At 44.7% G+C, this 21,404-nt stretch overlaps 2 protein-coding genes across 7 annotated transcripts in view; one reads left to right on the forward strand and one right to left on the reverse strand.

Annotated features, from left to right (window-relative positions):
• Nucleotides 1-21,404, forward strand: part of LOC132348188 (unconventional myosin-XVIIIb-like) — a 102,590-nt gene that overhangs the window by 70,852 nt on the left and 10,334 nt on the right. The window lies entirely within an intron of this gene.
• Nucleotides 1-21,404, reverse strand: part of SLC5A1 (solute carrier family 5 member 1) — a 140,272-nt gene that overhangs the window by 30,450 nt on the left and 88,418 nt on the right. For all 6 annotated transcript variants that reach the window (XR_009497373.1, XR_009497372.1, XM_059895487.1 and 3 more), the window contains 8 exons: nucleotides 21,155-21,214; nucleotides 19,880-19,984; nucleotides 9,702-9,807; nucleotides 8,537-8,617; nucleotides 6,608-6,828; nucleotides 6,227-6,362; nucleotides 4,718-4,825; nucleotides 785-935 (listed from right to left, as the gene is read on the reverse strand). Coding sequence is in view for 4 of the 6 variants with exons in the window: in XM_059895487.1 (XP_059751470.1) it covers nucleotides 785-935; nucleotides 4,718-4,825; nucleotides 6,227-6,362; nucleotides 6,608-6,828; nucleotides 8,537-8,617; nucleotides 9,702-9,807; nucleotides 19,880-19,984; nucleotides 21,155-21,214 (968 nt within the window). In the remaining 2 variants the exon portion in view is untranslated. The remainder of the gene's footprint in view (nucleotides 1-784; nucleotides 936-4,717; nucleotides 4,826-6,226; nucleotides 6,363-6,607; nucleotides 6,829-8,536; nucleotides 8,618-9,701; nucleotides 9,808-19,879; nucleotides 19,985-21,154; nucleotides 21,215-21,404) is intronic.

The raw sequence follows: 21,404 nt of genomic DNA on the forward strand, positions 1-21,404 counted from the left end.
AAGTGGCCTGCCATTTTCCTTTCCTTCCTTTGCCCTAATCTTGCTCATGAGATTTATGAGGTGGCAGCATTCCCTGGGAACCTTTCCCTTGACAGACATTCCAGGGACTTTTTCCACCTCCCCTGAGGAGGTTGGCCTGCCTTAGCCCCATGGAGAGACACAGCAGAGCTTCCGCTAGTCCTCTATCCAGAGCATCTGCTCCATGATAATTGGGAAAATGGGCACACCTGACCCACGGATCAATGCTTACTGCATTCAGTATCCTGTTGCGTCCATTACAAGCGTGCACATAGCCTGGTATTTTAGACTTTACAAAGCATGTTCACAAGCATAATATCACCAAACCCTCACGATGGTCCTGAAAAATGTTATAGCAAAGGTCAAGGTATTGGAGGCACCTGGGCCTAAAAGAAGTCCAGTGAGGAGAGCTGCAGTGTGGAGGGCTGAGAAAGAAAGCGTGGGACAGTAGAAAGGGCCTTGGACAAGGACTCAGTTGGCCATGGGTTCCAGTCCTGCCTCTGCTTCCTGATTTGGGCAGGACGAGCCTCATTTTGTTTATTGATAAACTGAGGTTAGACTAAATGATCTCTGATGTCATTTTCTGCTTCAGAGGGACATTGTTTGATGATCTCCAATTTAAAGTTAAATGCCACTGAAAGCAAATATAACTTGCCACAGAGGTTACTCCCATTCTACCCAGCATGTACCAATCTTCCCCAGCTTGAGGGAAACTCTCTGATCATTCAAGCTTTCTATGGTGCATGACAGGGGGAGCTGAACTTACCTTCCTGCAATCATGAGCTCTTTCTCAGATGCTCTCTTCCGGATCTTGGTGTAGATGTCCATAGTGAAGAGGGTGCTGGCGCTGTTGAAGATGGAGGTCAGGGAGCTCATGAGAGAGGCCAACATGACTGACAGCATCAGGCCTCGAAGTCCTGAAAGAAAAGGAGGTTCTGAGTGGTACATGGAGAACCTCAGCTCTTTTGTGCTTGGAAAGTGTGAAGACTTGGAAAGTTTTTTGCCTTCTGACACCACACCATATTCTCTGATTTATCTCTCCAGAAAGATTAGAACTTTTAAGGAATGGACTGTAGCTTAAAAATACATTGTAAGTCCACAGCAGTCAACAAAGAGCTAGGGACAAAATACACATGAGGTAAATGCTTTGCAGTTGGGTGATTGATGGTGGTGGTGGTGGTGGTGGTGGTGGTGATGGTGGTGTGTGTGTGTATGTGTGTGTGTGTGTGTGTGTGTGTGTGTGTGTGTGTGTGTACGTGTTTCCATCTGAGCGGACTTTTACAAGGTCTCTCACCCAAAAGATTAATGATAATGAAGAAATATTTAAACTAGGATTCAAAAGACAAGGTTTCAAGAAAGTGAAAAGACAGCCCATAGAATGGGAGAAAATATTTGCATATATCTAATAAGGGTCTATTATACAGAATATATAAAAAATTCCTACAACTCCATAATAAAAAGACAAATAACCTAATTTAAAATGGGCAAAGGACCTACATAGACACTTTTCCAAAGAAGATAAAGTGGCTAATAATCACATGAAAAGTTGTTAAGCATCAGGGAAATTCAAATCAAAATCACAATAAAATACTTCTTTGCACCCCCTGGAGGGGCTATAATTTTTAAAAAGACAGATAATAACAAGCATGGGTAATGATGTGGCGAAATAGGAACCCTCATACATTGCTGGCACTAATGTAAAATGGTACCACCACTATGGTAAATATTTACTCAAATAGTTAAACATAGAGTTAACATATGACCCATCAATTCCACTCTTAGGCATCTACCCAAGAGAAATAAAAACATAGGTTTGTACAAAAACCTGCACATGGGTGTTCATAACAGTATTATTTATAATAGCCAAAAAGTAGAAACAACACAGGGTCCGTCAACTGATAAATGGATAAACAAAATGTGGTATATCCATCCAGTGGAATATCATTTTTAAAAAAGGAATGAAATACTAGTAAATGCCTACAACATGGATGAACCTTGAAAACATTATGCTAAGTGAAAGACACAAAAGGACAAATATTGTATGATTCCATTTATATGAAATGTCCAGACTAAGCAAATCCATAGAGACAAAAAGTGGATTCGTGGTTGCCTAGGGCTGGGGGTTGGCTAGGATGAAACATAGAGTGATTGCTAATGGGTACAGGATTTCTTTGGGGCGTGACGAAAATTGTCTAAAATTGACTGTGGTGATAGTTTCACATCTCTGTGAAATACTAGCCAAGGAGAGCACGAGGTTGTCCCTACTGAGGCTAGGAGGCCAGGCCATGCTGAGGGCCCACTATTGAGAGTACAATCCCAGAAGTAAAGGTAACCTTAGGGGTCACCTAGGCCTACCACCCATCTGATACACAAATCCTTTCCACAACTTTTGTTCTGCCTAAACCCTCCAGCAACAGGAGTCTTCTCCCTCTTGGACAGTCCTAACTAGGCAGATATCTGCCTGTTGATAGCCTCAGACAGAGTCCTTACGCCACCCACCAGAAGCGGTATTACTCTTCATCCACTTTTCCATCTTTCACATATTCAAAGACAACTCATATTCTCTTGAACTCTCTCTTCTCCAAGCTAAACATCTTCAGTTTCTTGTACTATCCCTGTATAATAGAACTTGACATATATCTCTACTAAACTTCAGCTTGTTAGCTTCGAGTCAACATTCCTGCTTCTTGAGATCTTTTTGGAACATGATTCTATCATCCTCTAGGTATTGTATCTGTAAATAATTTTATAGCTGTGTTTTCATCTACAGCCTCACAAGAAGAAAAATAAAGGTTGCCTATTCTGATTATTTTGTCATTGGTTGGGATGTTTTTTTAATGGTCCCACTTGAGTGTCTATCATGTAGACTACAGACTATTGGAGCTATAGTAGGAGTTATAAAGACCATCTCATCCAACAGTCTCATTTTTCAGTTAATAAAACAAAGGTCCATTTCAAGGAGTTAGTAGGTAGGGCTTCAAGTCTTAGTTCTGCCATTCGCTCGGAGTTACTTTACCACTTAATTGCTCAGCTGGGATAGAGCTTTCTCCCCTCTGTATGATACTCTTCTCAGACTCACATTCATTTATTCACACAACAAATATTTGTTTAACATAATTTTAGAACAGTCCAGGCAACAAATAACGGTATATCAGAGTAGAGTGATGGAGATAACAAGAGAAGGAGGTAGATGAATATAAGAGATACTTAGGAGGTAAAATGGACAGAATTTGGTGATGGATTGGTGGGGGAATATTTACTGGCTGAGTGAAGGAGGCTGAATCTGCAAATGAGACAAAAAGGAACAGCTGGAAAGGATGGGGGCGGGGGGCGGGGGGGGGGGGGAAGACAAACAGAAGAGGATAGTGTTATGGAATCCAAGAGAAGGGAATAACTCAAGAAAGATGAGTGATCAATAATGCTGAATGCTACTGAGGGACCAATGGAAAATATCTATTTGATCTAGCATGGAGAGGTCATTGGGGAATCTGGTGTTTACAGAAGCCAGATTCCAGCCAAAAGTGAGGAATGGCAATGGTATATGCAAATGCAGCGTTTTTGTGTACTATGTGCCACACAGCTTTCTGTCATGCACAATCCACTCTAGCACAGTATTCAGAGCTACAGTCCTCACCCAGGATCTGCCAGTCTAAGGAAATAGCATAAACACACCACAGAGGCCAGGATCCCAGCCAGAACTCTAAAAGAGCCATGATTCTTGTTAATTGCAACCTTAATTAATAAGCAACCCAGCTCAATGGAATAGTTAACTATTACTCCCATTTTTATAGAAGTTGAATGCAAAGGGTTTGCCCAAGGTCATCTATCCAGTCTGTGGTTTAAAAAAAAAAATCCAAATTCCTAAATTCTAGCCTTCAGCTGAGTTAACCATGCCAGACGCTGAGTTACTGTGTGGCCTTGGAAAAGTCACTTTCTCTCTGTAGGCCTCAATTTCCCCAACTGTAAAATGAACAGGTTTGACTAGATGATCTCCATGTTTCCTTTCAGTAATAAAATTTTATGTTTATTCTAAATTTTCCTGATCAATACCTTTGAATTTTTTGTCTCCCGGGACCCCTAACCTAACAAGATTTCCATCACTTAAGCCAGAATTAGATTTTTCTTCAACATGAAGATGAACAGTAACCATACAGGTCTACCCCAAAACTAACTATTCTGGACTCTAAGTATTCACTTTCTTAGGACACCACATTCTCTATAATGAGAAACCCCCTTGTATCCAATCTACCTACTGCCTTGAACTTCCTCATTCTAGAGCTAAAATCGCTCTTTGCCTTTCCCTCCATGTTTTTCCTTGGAACAGCCTAGAAGTCAATTCATTCTCCAGGTAAAACTCCATTTAGTTCAAGCCTCATGTTAATGTCTGTTGGAGAGCATCAAAAGACTTTCTAGATGAGCATGAAAAAGTCGTGTTTTTCCCTAACATGTTTTCAGATCATCTCATGCCTGACTGATGGACAAGTGCCAGGACTCATGGAGCCCAACCAAGCCAGATGTCTCCTCCCTACTAAGGCAAGACCTGCTTAAAAACTGAGGATGCCTGGAATGAGGCTTTCCCTACTAGCACCCCAGGCTCAGAAATGGCTTTGCCCCAGAAGGCCCACAGACAGCTATGTAGATAGAGCCCAAGCCCAATCAGCCTCCCAAGAAAGACCCTGCCAGCAGGGACAACTCTCACCATTGGGCATGAGCTCCACCACCAAGGTAGGGTAGGCGATGTTGGTACAGCCAACCTTGGTGCCGCAATATTTCTCACACTCCGAGGGGACAGTGCAGGCAATTTTTTCTGAGGAGAGATGAAGAGTCATGTCAGCAAGCAGACATCTGGGAACTATTTCCAGGATTCACCTTCTTAAGACAGGGCTTCAAACAGGACGTTCCTGCCCATGGCCCTGAAATGGTTCCACAAAGAGCACAGCTCCCACTAAGCCCTTCCATGCCATCCCCCTGCCCTGCTGGTCCTGACCATTCCCAAGCTCTGCCTGGGGAAGAAAGACAGTTCCTAGGCAGATGAGGGAGAAGCAAAGAAATGCTTATGCAGGAAATGAGAGGGCATGGTCCTCAGACTTTAGCTAGCTACCCTGCTCAGCAGTGACTGTGTTCTTGTTTCTCCTGAACATCACAGTGACTTGCGGTTCCTAATTTTGAGGTTGTTTTCAACAGCTCTTGCAAGTAGGGTTGAACATCTAGACAACTAAGGGAATTCCCCAGTGGGAGGAATGTGGGGTAGAACTTCCCAGATGTGGAAAATCTGGGCTAGAAATAGAAAGGCAGTAACCTGGGAGGGGAAGGGGACATGATCTAGAGACTTGGAGGAAGTTCTAAAAACTTCTATAGAATTCAGATCTACATGCATTTATTAGGTACCTACTACAGGTAGGTCATTTAGTGCTGCCCCATATAGTACCGAATCATCACAGCACCATCTCAAATATTTGTCTGTGTGTTATATCCATTATACTTTAAAATCTTAAGTTAGATATATTTTTCTCATGACAGGTGAGCCAGTATAGGAGGGTGAAAGCACTATTAGGAGCATGTAGCCAACGGCAACAAGTGCCCCCAGACTGTCTTGTCTTCATTTTGGAAGGTGCTCACCAAACTTTCACTCTGTGGTGCTCTCTTTTTGCCATTATTTTATATTCCAGGAAACAGTTTGGACCTGGGATGGCTGACCAAAACACACACGCAAACAGAAGTGTAGGAGAGGCCACAAACAGGCCAAGGAAGAATCTAACACCCTGGATAGCAAAGTGCAAGGCTCGGGGCCCCTTCACAGAAATGGTCCAGGAAACAGGGCAGCAGGCAGTTAGAGACTGGCTGCGGTCCTTTGACATTAAGGGCATCATACACACTACTATAGCCTGGGGGTTGGGGAGAAGACAGAGCAAAAAATAAGTAAATATTAGCTAGAAGAAGCTATAGCTGGAGGCATGACATGACTTCAGAGAATTTGCAAAAGGGGAAAAATAATTGCCAATGTAAAGAACCAGGGAACACAACTCCACACATTCTATGGCCTCAAGTTGCTCACTGTCTGGGGCAGGGGGGTACAATAATGCTTGGTAATCATGGCAAGAAAAGAAGAGGGCAGAAAAAAAGAAACAGGGACCTACAGGGCTTTAGAAGTGACTTGGAGCCAGGAAAATGGAAGAGAGAGGTCGGCAAGTCCAGCAGAAGGCATCACCTGTGTATAGGATGCGGCTGATCATCCCCGGCATCACCATGAGGAACATGGGCAGCAGCTTCAGGTACCCACACATGATGCAGCCGGCCTTCACGTGTGACATGTTTTTGGCCGAGAGGCACCGCTGCACAATGACCTGCCAGGGAAAGCCCAGTGAGGGAGGGGTGTAGGCAAGAGACCCCACAACAGGCTCTAACCACCCCAGCTTCCCCCACCATCCCGGGTCTTTGGCCTGGCACTCTGATGTCACCGAGGCTCAGCAGCCCTCAGACCACATGAGCCCTGCCCTACCTTTCCCAACCCCACAAGCCACAGGCAGACAGGAGTCTCTGTACCACCCTGGGGAAGACCCTCTCCTCCCCACACATCCAGCGTGGGTACCTGATCTGTGCACCAGTACCACAGGGCAAGGATGGACAACCCAAAGATGAGCCCAGGCCATGGCAGGTCTCCCTTGAGAGGATCTCGGAAGAGGTGGAAGGAGTCAGCCCTTGGGGTGTAGCATTCTTTCCTGATGGTGGTGTTTCCATCAGAAATCACAGTTGGAATGGCATTCATGTATTTCGTCATGAAGGCATCATACCCTCCCACTTCGTGAAAAGCTGGAAAACAGTGGTAACATAAGTCAACATCCTGAAACTCTCAACTCTTCATAGCAGTTTCTTCCTGTGGATGCCTGAGAAACCCACAGCCAGAGCCCTCACTGTGGGGTCTTGGGCAAGTCATTGTCCCATTCTGGGCTTCAGCTTTCTCATCCATAGAATGGGATTATTAACCCTGCCCAGCCCCCTCAGGGGGCTACTGTGAGGGTCCAAAGCAACAACCTGTGAAAGTACTCCAACCATAAACTTCTTTACAAAGGGAAAGTATTTGAATTATTAAAAGAAAGACCTTGCTTTTGAACCAGATTCAAAGACTCTGTTTTTCCCCTCACCTCCTGCTATCAGCAGTGGCCTTTGGGATTCTGGACACAGACCCAGAGACACAGACTAGGCCCCCAGTCCCAGCAGTGTGGTGGGATGGAAGAGAATGGGTGAGGAAGTCTGGAGCCCTGCCACCTCTTGGCTGTGGGAATAAGGCATTCCAGCCCCTGCCCTGCAGAATAAGGCATTCTTTCCCCTGCTCGAGACCCCTGAGGACCACTGGGGAAAATCAAATGGAAGCTCTTGGAAAACATAGCATAGAGAGGATAAGAGGCTTCACAGGACACACAGAGAGCATGGGCCCCCTTAAAAATAAAATGGCATTTTATGTCCTCCCATAACAAATACCTCTGTTTGTAGGGTTTCCAGTCTTCTCCTTAGGATTTCATAGACAAATAAAATTTCAAAACTGGGAGGATGGGGACTACAGAGTGGCTGATTTTTTTAAAAATTTATTAATTAATTAATTTATTTATTTTTTACATCTTTATTGGAGTATAATTGCTTTACAATGTTGTGTTAGTTTCTGCATATAACAAAGTGAATCAGCTATATGTATACATATATCCCCATATCCCCTCCCTCTAGAGCCTCCCTCCCACCCTCCCCATCCCACCCCTCTAGGTGGTCACAAAGCACCCAGCTGATCTCCCTGTGCTATGCGGCTGCTTCCCACTAGCTATCTATTTTACATTTGGTAGTGTATATATGTCCATGCCACTCTCTCACTTTGTACCAGCTTCCCCTACCCACCCCCCACAGTCTTCTCAAGTTCATTCTCTACATCTGCGTCTTTATTCCTGTCCTGCCCCTAGGTTCATCAGAGCCATTTTTTTTTTATTCCATATATATGTGTTAGCATACAGTATTTGTTTTTCTCTTTCTGACTTACTTCGTGGCTGATTTTTAAAATTTTACCAAATCAGGAAATAAATAAGAAAATGGTCAATTTATAAAAGAAAGGACATTTAACATCAAAATGTAGATGACATAATCTGAGATTTAAGATGCAATATTTAAATATATTTAGCCTAATAGATATTTAGCCTTATCCTTTTTTTGTCCAGTTTCTCTGTGGAGAGAAGACCCCTCTGTGACATCAGAGGCCCACACTGGGGCCCAATGGCCCAGACTGCCTAGAGAGGGCAGCAAGGAATCCAGGTATTGTCTGGGCCGGGCCCAGCCTGAAACCTCCAGGGCTAGGGAAGGTGTCCCTTGCACACCCACAGTGACTGCCAATCTAGGCCAGTCTACTCCCCTGGGGAGAGCAGAGCATACCCAGCTCACTGTCTAGGTCAGCAGTAGGCAAGGAGGCTGGACTCGTTTTTTCTCCCTGGGCCTCTACCTCTGCCTCCCCACCTCCTCAGCCTGCCCCAGCCCCACTTACCAAACCCAGTCAGGATAAAAGACCCCACCAGCATGATCACCGTCTGCAAGGTGTCCGTGTAAATCACAGCCGCCAGGCCCCCTGAGCAAGCAAAGGAGACAAGGCATCTAACCTCAGGTAGGAGGGCAACCTGTCAGTCCACCTCTTTTCCCCACCCTCACCCCCACCCCCACTCCTCTCCCTCTGCACACCTTCTGCACCCCTCAGTCTGCCTTCCTTTCCTTCCCTCCCTTGTCCTGTTACAGAGGTCTGCCACCCAGCATGTTCCAGTATCTCCACTTTTCACAGAAATGCTGGGAAGGCCTTGGGGAAAGAATGTTTCTCCCTATTTGAGGACAGAGAGCTTGATGTGACCGCTTTAAGCCAGGAAATGGCTATGGTGAGAAGCATCTGCGCAAACAAAGGCAGGGAAGAGCAAAGAGCTGACATCTCTACAAGATGTCTGGGGACATAACCAAATCAGTCCACTCTCTCTTCTCTCAGGCCATCTGAGTAACTTCTTATCCCCAGCACCATGGGGCTCCAGCTGGGCAGCAAGCTCCATCACTGGCCCTGGCCCCCCTAACTGGGCAGAGCAACCTCTGCAAAGGTGCCCCATGGTCACTAGTGCTGCCAGCTTCTCTGGTCACCTCTGGAGCCTTCCTCTAAGGTCTCTGTGTGTCACTCCCTCCCTTCCTCCCTACAGTGCCTCCCAGTCCCTGTCACATCAAATCCAAGGCCTCTGTCTGGCTTCCAAGGCCCCCGCACTGTGACCCCACTTGAACTATCAGGTCTTAGCATCGTCTACACCCCCCACCCTCAGCTACCTCCCATTGACGCCCCTCCTCCAGCCGAACTCATCTGCTTGCTCACCCTGCCCTGGCCCTGCCACTCCCATTCCTGACTCCATTCCCTTGCTCCCACCTCTCCCCGAGCCTGGCACTCCCTCCCTGCTTCTCCCGACTCAGCCAAGTTCTCTCCACAACCTGCAAAGCCAAACCCTGCCCCACCTCCTGTAAGAAGCTGTCCTGACTGTTCCCACCAACACTGGATTTTTCTGGGGCCACCTACAACTGTTTCCTCGAACATTTTCCTGGGTGGATCTCTTCCTTGAGAGGAGAAGCCACGTCTTCACAAGTGCCTAACCCCGAGCTGGGCTTGGGCTGAGTCATTCAAGGGGACTCACCTGTGATTGTGTAAAGGGCAGTGATTACCAGTAAGATAAAGATGGCCAGGTACAGATTCAGGCCCAAGGCCATGTTGATGAATATGGCCCCAGAGAAGATGTCTGCCTGGAAGGAGAGAAGAGCTGGGGTTGGGGGGAGAGAGGCCGCTGGCTGCAGGGTGCACGGGGCCTGCCTGAGGCACGTCAGCAGCAGGGACAGGGAGGAGAACTTGGAGGGGTTAGCAGAAGCCGACCCCCAAGTAGTGCCGATGCCTGTGATTTCCGAGGCCCCACGTTGGCCCACACCCCTTTGCCCTTTGGCTGAACTCCCACAATTAGAGGTTCATATTTTTATCCCCAGTTGAGAATATGAAAGACAAGTAGTGTACAATTCCATGTATACGAGGTTTCTAAAATAGTCAAAACTCATAAAATCTGATACTGGAATGGCTGTTACCAGAGGCTGGAGGAAGGGGGAGTTATTAATCAACAGGTATAATGTTTCAGTTAAGTAAGATGAATAAGCTCTAAAGATCTGCCATACAACATCGTACCTAGTCAACAATATGTATTATACACTCAAAACCTGTCAAGAGGCTAGAGGGCAAGCTAAATGTTCTTACCACAATAAAATAAAAATAAAAAACAAAAGGAAGACTTTCCTGGTGGCACAGTGGTTAAGAATCTGCCTGCCAATGCATGGGACACGAGTTCGAGCCCTGGTCCAGGAAGATCCCACATGCTGCAGAGCAACTAAGCCCGTGCACTACAACTACTACTGAGCCTGCGCTCTAGAGCCCGCGAGCCACAACTGCTGAAGCCCGTGCGCCTAGAGCCGGCGCTCCGCAACAAGAGAAGCCACTGCTATGAGAAGCCTGCGCACCACAACGAAGAGTGGCCCCCGCTCACCGCAACTAGAGAAAGCCCGTGCGCAGCAACAAAGACCCAACACAGCCAAGAATAAATAAATTAATTAATTAATTAACTTTTTAAAAAAATGATATGAACACCTGAGAGTCATGCTCTATTCCTAAATTTCCCAACAAGTTTATTCAAGATGATAATAGATATTACATGATAGAAAAAAAAAAGAATTCCATAGTCAAAGAGGTCTGTGAAATACTGGATTAAATAAAGTTAAGGCAGTTTCTTTACCACACAACTTCTCTGAGCCTCTAATATACTGTGAATCCCCAGGAGGAAAACATAGTAAATGACCCTTCACAAACTTATTTAACTATGGAACTCTGTTTGCCAAGGAACAACTATTAACACCTTGAGGTTCCTCCCAACCCACTTTGTAGACTGCTGCTCTAAGCTATTATCCTTCATTTACACCTCAGTGTAAAAGGTTTATCTGATCTATTCCCAAAAGCAAGTTTGAGTGCTGGAGTCCATGAGAGGGAAACCCTGCCTCACCCTGGAGTGGAGAGAGATGTTAGCAACATTGTAACTTTATCTCCTCTGCCCAGATGGGATCCATCTTGACTCAGACACAACCAGAGCATCACCACGAACCTCTTGTGTGGCAGGCTTGTTGATAGGTGGATTTATCTAGATTATCTCATGTAAATTTAGGGAGAATTGCTCCCTCTTCACCCCCGAATTCACCAGTTCTTGATGCAGTTCTTTTTCCCCCTGCCTCATTTAGCTCCATAAAGAACCTTCTACTTGGCTGGATGGTGCAGTTGCTAATTTAAACCAACAGAGAGCACTGGAGTCACCCAAAATGAATGTTTAGGTCCTCTCCAAAATACTACCAGGAGGACAGTATTAAGGGATGATGGTGGTGAATTTTTTGTTTTCAAATCTCTAGATGCAAAAGAACCTGATTTCCCCTAGATGCCACAAAGGGCTGTTTTATTGCATAAAACTGAACACATTTCAGGGCATGTAAAGGGCCACCCCATCAGAGCCCTGGGGAAGGGCGCCCTTGCATCTCCACTCGATTTTTATTGTTCCCTCTACACCTCCCTGCAGCTCCTCGGTGCCCTCCAGTGGCTCAGGTCCCCACCAACCAAACCTCCTATTCCCTGCCTCCTGGTTGGAAGAGAGCTCGTCTCACACCAACTCCAAGCTTCTGTGTTAATGCCCGGCCTCCTCCCTCAAGTTGGCCCTCCTGAGGACCTAGTGCCTTAGCTCCCTGAAGATCCTCTAGTCCCAGGGGACCTACTGTCATTGTCTTCCCTGGAAGAGTAAGAAAGGCAGACACAGGAGGTGGGGAGAGAGATGGTGACTTAGAAAGAGACCCCCACCCTCAGGGCTGGTGGTGAGAGGACCTGGGTTTTAACCCCAGCGCTGCCACTATAGGCCTGAGTGACCTTTAATAAAACATTTTGCCTCTCTGTGTCTCAGTGTTCTCATCTTTAAAGTGAAAAGCTCTGACTCCTGGGGCTTGTGATTCTCAGTGGCTGGAAGTGAGAAAGACCTGCAGCCGAGGAAAGCATTCCCCTCCCAGATCTGAGACATCTTCTACCTTGCCCTCTGCAGCAGCTAAAGCTGAAGAGGAAGAAAGAGCCCCCAGCTGCACATTAGCCTCGCTAAGGGTGAAATGGCCACCCCTCCTTGACACTGCACTCTGGGCCACCTGAAATTGTGATGAGTATTCACAATGCCAGTGCCTCCCCTCCAAGGCCTCTGTACTGTCACTAAAGTTATTTCAGTTAAAGGGGCTCCATTCATTGGAATGCTGTTAAATGTGCACACTTTAGATTCAGTGGATTAGCTAATAAGCATAAGTGAGCTATAAAAAAATTCCAAGGCTGCTACTGCCTTTAAAATGCCCTTGGTTGGTTTACTTTCCAGAGTAGTTAATTTGTAATGCTTTATGACAACAGGCCATAGTAGACTATGATACCCTCATTAATATTTGCCTTACCATCATTAGTCACAAATAAGTAACTCACAACTCCTAAGATAACACAATAAACAAAGTCTATAAAGACTTATGGGAAGTCTTGGGCTAATCGAAATCTTGTTCTTATGATATGCATTCTGTTTCCAGCTAACAGGGCAGATAAAGAATTCCAAGGAAACCTCCCTCATGAATTGAAGAAACCTAGAACAAATGCTTCCTCCCATGAGTCATTCTTAACTTCAGTAATAAATTCTTTCTGTCCTTGGAACCCTGAAAGCCAGCAGATGTGCCTGGGGACACCATAGCTAAGCTTATGTAAGCTGGGGTGCTTTGACATCTGTCTTGGGGTCTCCTAGGTGCCCAAACATTTCCTTACTTCATTAGGGTATTTTTTCCTCCATATTTAGGGGATTTTACAGTTGACCAAGGACTTTTAGATACATACATTGTTCTGATTCTCAAATCAAGGTAACAGGACAAGTAAATTGTCTGATGAGAGAGAAAAAGTCAATGACTTGCTCAAAGGCTAAAACTCAGGTTTTCTGTCTCCAAATCCAATGACCTTCCCACAACATTGAAAGGTAAGGGTTTTCCTTTCTGGAATATTTTCTGCAGAGAGCAAGGTCTTTTTTAATTTAAAAAAAAATGTTGTTTACTTATCTTTAAAATAAAATAATTATGTTGTATGATATAAAAAACAATAGCACAAAAAGTTATACGTTGAAAAGTTAATGTGGTCCCACTTCTATCACTAGACCCAAAAGTGACCACTGTTGAGAACCTTTCGTCCACCAGAGGATTTTTAGGTGGCTGGCTTAAATTTGTGTATCAACAATTATATTTCATGGCCCCTAAAAAAATAATAATTATGAAGATGGAAATATGGGAAAATGTTTACAGTTTGATACTAAGAAGGGGGAGAATGACCACGATATGGTTTGCATATTCTGATTGCAGCTCGCTAAAGGAAAGCACACAATATGGGCAAAGCCAAAATGTGAAAATGTCTATGTTAGAGTTATAGGGTTATGGGTGCTTTTCCACTCCAGATTTTCTTAAATGCCATCACTTTTCTTACAGTTCCAAAGGTGAGAGAAGCAGAAATTTAACAACACAATACATTCTCTATGGATATATGGCTATACACACATTATGTAGTAATAATATTAAAAAATAGACCAGAAGAATACATACCAAGTTCAAGATAGTGTTTACCTTTTAAGAAGGAAGGAAATAGGGTCAAAAGGATATAGATAAGCCTTATCTGTTTTGTTTTATTTCTTTTTTAAAAAAATGATAAGCTGTTTAGATCTACAGAATCCTGGTGGTGGTATTAGTATAGTACTTTACTGTATGTTTGAAGCATTTCATTACTTTTTTATTTACAAAAATCAGGGGCTGGATAGGGAATATACCACCAGCTTTGATATAAAAGAACTCTCCTCTAATCCTATGAGATCATTTATTTCACAGCTCATTTCAGATTGCTCCTTCTCTAAACTACTCTTAGCTCTTAATAAAGAAGAAAAAAAGGAAAGAAGGAAGGAAAGAAGGGAGGTAGGGGAAAAGGGAGGGAGGGAGGGAAGAAGGGAACAAGGCAAATTTCCCCAGTGCTGCTAAGCAAAACTAACTTGAAGTGAATTAAACAATTATGGTCCTCTAGACCAGGGGTCAGCAAACTTCTTCTGTAAAGGCTCACTTCATACATGTTTTAGGCTTTGCAGGCCATACAGTTTCTTTCCAACCTGCTCAAGACTGCCTGCCATTGAAGCATGAAAGCAGCCGTAGATGATACATCAAATAATGGGCATGGCTGTGTTCCAATAAAACTTTATTTACAGAAACAGGAAGTTGGATTTAGCCCACCACTTTGAAAGTTTGGCTGAACAAGCTCCATGGAACTCACAGGGGACAATAAATACAGATCCAGTTGGAAAACCTCTTAGAGTAACAGTCTCTGACCATGAGCCTTGGGTAGTTTGTTTAGTCTCAGCTCTGATGTTTGAAATCCTGGGATTTTACATGTGTGCATTTGCTGCCCATTCTAGTCCTAGTTGTATCTGAGCACCCAGTAGATCTTGCCTGGCAATGAGGTTTGAGATGGAGAGCCCCATTACTCAAATTTCTCTTTCCATTTGTGAGTGAATGAACCAGGTGATAAGCATTCAAAACGTAAGCAAGCTCCGAAGCTCTTATTTTCACCCAAGGATCCAAAACAGATAGCATAGTTGCTATAAAAGTTTATTACAGTTGTGATCTGTGATAATAGCCCCAGGAAATATAAATAGGGACATTTGGTCATCACATGTAATTCATAAAATCTGAGGCTTTATCTCAAGTGATTGTGCACATTTGAATAAGATAGATAATGCCAGGAAATTTTACAGAACAGAATGCTTCACTGAACTTCGTAAGGCAGGGTGCTGGGGTGGAGTGGGTGGGCGGGAAGGAGCCTATAAAATTCAGGATTACATGGAGGAATAATCAAGTCTGGGTCTCAGAAACCAAAAGGACATAGCCACAAGATGGCAGCCATAGTCAAGACTCCACACCACCCCTGTTCAATGGCCTGGGCCACATCTGGGACTCTCCACCTGAAATGCATTTCACTTTTTCTCTCCTATCAATTACATGCCCACTGGATCCCTGCATCCTCCCAAAGCCTTCCTGGTAGGTCCCTGATTGTTCCCCGCCTGGACATGGATATCACAAGGCCACTCCTCTCTTCTTACCCATGCCTCCCCACACACACAACAATAGTGATTAATCTCTGTTTGTGTGCAATGTAAATACATGATTACCTTACTCTATTAACTAACAATTCTTTCCTTTTGTTCATAAGCCCTGAACTCGTGTATCTTAATGTGAGCTCCTAGCAAGTACAGTCAATATCAGTGTAATTCTTTTAAAGATTTCATGCTCTGTGACCCATGGTGAAACTGAAGTCAGCCAAATTTACAAAGTCTTGCCTGTCCGACCCTTCCCTGCCCTTCCCCACTGCCTAGATGTCCCACCTTCAGATCCCTTATACACCCAGTGTGCAGCTGATGTTCTCCCTTCACAGTCCTCTCAAATCCTACTCTCAGAAACTCATTTAAATTGGAAGGTCACTTAACTGGCTATTTTAATTTTCCCCAAGGTCTTGAATTTTGACTTGTTTGTACTGGCCTTAGAAGGCAGGGGGACATGATGTCAAAAGGTTTCGATTCAGTATCAGGGACTCTGCTTCTCAATCTAGTTCTGCTACTGTTTAACCCCACAAAGCCCCTTCTCTTCTCTGTAAAATGGGAGCATAGATCATAGAACTAGATGATCTATCCTGTTATCCTATGCCTTCATCCCATCCAAGCACAGAGCAGAATTGTGAGAACACAGACGCTGGGACTAGAGAGACCCAGACTCCAGTCCTGGCTTTGCAATACACTAGCTATGTGATTTGGGACAAATTACTTAACTTCTCTGAGACTCAGTTTTCTCTTCCATCAAGTGGAAAATTAAATAAAAATCCCCACCTGCACAGAACTCTTATGAGGACTGGAGATGGAATAAGTTAAGCCCCTACTGGAGACTAAGTAAAGCTATTGGCACCAAATAAAAGGCAGCTATCATCCTTCGTGTGCATTATTCAAGGGATTGCTGGCTCTGGGCAGCAGGTGGAGCTGGTAGGACATTGGGCAAGGCCTCCAGTAAGGAACCGCAGAAATCACACAGAAAGGGGGCAGATCATACTAAGTACTGTTCAAAAGTAAAATTCAGAAAAAGCCAACTGCTGGGGGATGGACTCCATCAGGGTCTGAGTTGAGGGAGGCTGCCCCTCAGGTACCTGGGGGTTCCCAAGTCCAGGGAGGGTTAATCAGTAACCTGAACAATAGGTGAGGTGATTGGGAAGGCAGGCAAAGAGGTTGAGCAGTAAGCTTATTTTTATGACTACTGCTACATCAGCTTCAAGGGCAAAGGTCAGCCAACAGACTTTCACCCACCTGAACTGTGGACTTGGAGAAGGCTTGCTTCCAAGAAGGGGAATCCCAGTGCCCTCCTCTACATGCTTAGTAGACAGGTGCTACCTCACAAGCTGAACCAAGGAGCAAGGAGCAGTTCCCTCACCAACCTCCACTAGTGCCAGGGTCACCTCCCCACCCTCCCACTTACGTTCCTTTTCTCTTCTTGCACCTGACCTTCCCTCCCTCAGGAAGCCCGATTTCTCTACCCCTCCCAGCAACTCCCAGTCCAGGCTATGCACACCAGTCTCTAAGGAAATAAGACTGAAATGCCCAGGCTTTTCATCTTATAACTAAGAACTACCCTGAAGGAAAGGAGGAGAAAGTGAAGGAGGTGGAATCATCACATAGGCAGGGAAAGCACACAGGCACCAGTCAAGGGCAGTAGCACTTTATGTCAGGAAGCTGGGCAGGGAGGGAGCAGTAAGGCTGGGTGTCAATCCCAACTCCAAGACAAAGCCCTATTAGTCCAATCCCGGAGCACATGTTCCCACTGAGACCATTCAGTGGGGACATGAAAGTCTCTTCAACAAACGGTTCTGGGAGAACTGGACTTTACTTCACATCATATACAAAAATCACTCAAAATGGATCAAATATCTGAATGTAAGAGCTAAGACTATAAAACTCTTAGGAACAAACCTAGCATTCAATCTTCACGATCTTGGTTGTGCCAATGGGTTCTTAGGAATGACACCAAAAGCATGAGCAACAAAAGAAAAAACAGATAAATCAGACTTCATCAAGATTTAAAACCTTTGTGCATCAAAGGACACGAAAGAAAGTGAAAAGACAACCTACAGAATGGGAGAATATTTGCAAATTATGTATCAGATAAGGGTCTAGTATTCAGAATATATAAAGAACACTTTCAACTCAACATCAAAAAAGACAACCCAGTCAAAAAAAAATAGTGTATGCATGTAGAAAGTAATAACATAAACGGGAAAAATTATTGTGGTAGGCTGAAGATATATATACATTTCCTCTAAAGAAGCAATAGTCAAATGCAATGTATAGATTTCATTTGAATCCTGATTCAAACAAATCAACTGTAAGAAGACATTTTTCAGATAATCAGGAAAATCTGGATATGGACCAGGTATTAAACTACTTAAATTAAGAAATTACTATAAATTTTGTTAAGCATGATAATAGCACAATGGTTAAGTTCTTTAAAAGTTAAAGGTGCGTTCCGAAGAATTTACAGTGAAATGACATGATGTCTGGGATTTGACTTAAAATACTGTTGGAGAAAAAAGATGGAAGGGGAGAGATGAACCAAGAATGGCAAAATATTGTTCATTGTGAAAGCCAAGTGATGAGAATTAGGTCCATGAGTACTCATTATACTATTCTATCTCTGCTTGTGTATGTTTGAAATTTTCCAAAATTAAAAAAATTGAAAATGTTATCTAATATTGTTTTCTCACTTTTAAGTAATCAGGGCAATAAAAGCACGAGCTGCTATTTTTTCATTACCCTACCTAACTAGAGGAGAAGGCTCAGTTCAGATCCAACTGACTCAGATTTCAGCCAGGGCAGATCTTTTACAAGTGCGGAGATTGGTCCAATCTCACCTTCGGTGCTAGATGAGGAAGGACAAGAAAAAAGAGGAAAACTGACCATAGCCAATGAGATAACCCCTCTGATACAGCAGTGAGTACTTTGTAACTGCTGGCTAAGGGGGAAAGCTGGAACCACTTCCTATGTGAGCACAGAAAATGCCATTTCTCTCTCTGCCCTTGGATTTGGCAATGGATTGTTAGAAATGACACCAAAAGCATGAACAACAAAAGGAAAAAAAAGATAAACTAGACTCTATCAAGATTTAAAACTTTTATGCATCAAAGGACACTACCAAGAAAGTGAAAAGGCAACCTCAAGAATGGGAGAAAATATTTGCAAATCATATATCTGATAAGGGCCTAGTATCCAGAATATATAGCCTTCTTCTCTAGCTAGGTTAGGGTGCTGAAGCAATCCAGGGAGCTTCTTACAGGGAGCATCGATGGTTCTCATGTTCATCATCATCATATCTTACATCCCCAAAACGCTTCATGTTTTCAAGAAAATCCATTTGATCCTCACTACCACCCAGGGAGGTAGGCGAGGCGGAATTTTTATCCCCATCCTACTCACAAAGAAGCTAAGCTCCAGAGAAGTAAAGCAATATGCTACTGGACCCAGGTCACTGCTGGCGAGCAGTAGAGCAGAAGCCCAGCTCCTCCACAACCCCACGCTTCCTCCAATTATTCTCCTAGATAGTGTTCTTACCAAGGTCCTATTTTCCTTCTGTTATTCTTTATTCACATTTTCCTTCTTTAAAATTTTTTTTCCACTGTCGCTTTAACCTTTATCAGACTGACAATCTCCTTAGGGATTAAAAAAAAAAATTCCAGGCAAGACCTATAAGCAGACTTTTTTCTTCCTGCCATCTTTTGGGCTGTCAGGGGGAATATATCTCAGAACTTCAATGGTTTCCTGGGTCTTTCGCTTTGTTTTGTTTTACCATCAAAAGGAGTTGACTTGAACATTTTCAAGAAAGGAAAAGAGAAGTAAAGAAGGAATTCAAGTCTTGCTCCAGTGGGTCAGCCAAGAGCTCTGCACAGCTTTCAAACACACCCCAAAGGCCAGCCAATCCCTGAGAAATCTCAGCTCTGCATATTGGGGCCTGCAGCTCCAGGTTGGCAGGGAGGCAGGCTAAATGGAAGGGGGTCCACCCCAGTGGTTGGGTTCAAAGAGAGCAAAAATCCCCTGGAGGGTTAGCAACTAAAGGCCCAGGGAGCTGATTCTGAACGAATATAAGAAGCCTTGTGCAGTGAAAAGGACAGCGAGCTGGAGCCAGCAGTCTGGGTTCTACTCCTGAGCAAGAATCTCCATCCCCAGAGTTTGTTTCCCTGTTCACGAAGGAAGAGGGGGAATAATCTCTGAGGTCCCTTCCAGAGTTGCCACTGACTGCCCATGTTTAAGCGCATCAGAAATGTCACTTGGAGCCAGATTCTGACCCTGACAGGGCCTAAAGGCTTACAGCTACCTCTAAGGTCCGGGCCAGCCCTCAGGCATCCCTAACTCCCTTTTAATCTTCTGTTAAGAACAGCTTTCACTGAACCTTCTTGAACCGTTTATGTCTTCAACCTTCCCCACAGTAGAGGATAAGGAGTTCCATGTGTTCACTCCTTGATGTGTGAAATAGGACTTTACTCTCAGAAGCAAAAAGGCCTAAGGGACCGAGTTAATAGAAACATATAGCACTGCCCTTTGGTGGGCCAGCATGTGCTGAGGAGCGAGGGTAGGCAGGTTCTGAGACAGCCGGTGCTCAGCCCCTAGGGCAGAGGACTCACCGAGATCTTGGTGAAAACGTACAGCAACAGGGACAGAACAGAGAGGTAGACCTGGATCCGCTTGCCTCCAAATCGCTTCCGCAGGTACTCTGGCATCGTCACCACCTGCATGGGATGGAAGGGCGGTCACTGCCAGTCTGAGTGATCAGAAGGCCCAGAGCAAGCAGAACAGAGGCATCCACCCCAGTGTCAGGGGTATGATCAAGGGTTAACCTTCGTTGGTCAGAGAAGTCTGCGAGGTGGCCAGATGTCCCCATCCTCCATCCATTTGCTCATCTCCATCCCACATGCCCTACCACTGCAGAGGCAGCTAGGTATCATCCCAGGACATAGAAGGGCCCAATAAACAATTTTTTTAATGAACACATGCCTGCACATAACCAAGAAGGCAGATCCTTGCCCTGAAGGAGGAGGGGATAGATAAATAGATAGTCCTATACAAAGCACCTTCTGTGAACAAGCCATCATAACCACGGTGGTACCTTTTCAGTGCACCAAAAAAGGTGTCCAGGCTGGGTGTGTGCTTCACCCTGCTCTGCACATAAGCCTTGCCAAGGACTGTGGCTGCAGGCCAGCTCAACTGCTCTCCCAGTTCCTTTCTGCAAATTCCAACCACACTCTGTCTCGTGTCCTCAACCCTGAGCCTGCTGTCTCCTGGAATCAGACATGTATCACCGGCAGTCCATGAGCCTCCAGAAGATGCAGAGTCTGCCTGTGCCTCTTTCTTATTGATTTCAGCTCCTAATGTATAGACGTACACATGGTAGCTGCTCATTATATCTCAATGGACAGATGTTGCTAAAGCTCTCTTATGTAAAACGTCAGAGGTTTAGTCAAGAGACCGAGCATGCATTTGGTAGTTGAGTACCAGATGCATGCTCAGCAAACAAAGGCTGCTGATGTTTTTAAATAAAGGGAAAGTATGGTTCTTTTTCTCATGTTGCTTCTGTTCCAGGGGCTGAGGCAGACAGTTACGTATCATGTGCAAATGCACGACAGTGCCTTGCAAGTATTCACCCAGACTGAGGGGATGTGATGCTTTCAATGCTGAATAGAGTGAAGTTGCTTAGGAGGGCTTCCTAGAGGGACAAGTCGTGGCCAAGTAGATCTGTTGAATGCCCCTGAGAGCAGTCAGGAACTTTATAACCCAGGAAAGAGAGCCAAGTCATAGGCTCTTATCTCAGAAAGTCTCCTCTGCCCTCCAGGAGGACCAAGTTCACACAGATATTTGCCAGCAGGAAATATATATTACATAATAACAGAGCAAATACTTACCCCTGCCTTAATGTAAATGGGGACAAACACCCAGCCCAGCACAACCACCAAAAAAAGGGCCTGAAACCAAAAAAGAGGTGGAGTCAAACCAGGAGGAACCTTAGCCCATCCCGCTGCCTGCAGGGCTTGCAGCTGCTGCAGACCATCCACCCAGCATTTTCTCTTTGGGCTCTGGGCACAACTCCCTAAGTGGCCATCAGTGCTTGGAGAAGGCCTTTGATGCCTGATTGGTCCACAGGAACAACAGTTG

This window comes from Balaenoptera ricei, chromosome 14, assembly GCF_028023285.1.
Source record: "Balaenoptera ricei isolate mBalRic1 chromosome 14, mBalRic1.hap2, whole genome shotgun sequence".
Taxonomy (NCBI): Eukaryota; Metazoa; Chordata; class Mammalia; order Artiodactyla; family Balaenopteridae; genus Balaenoptera; species Balaenoptera ricei.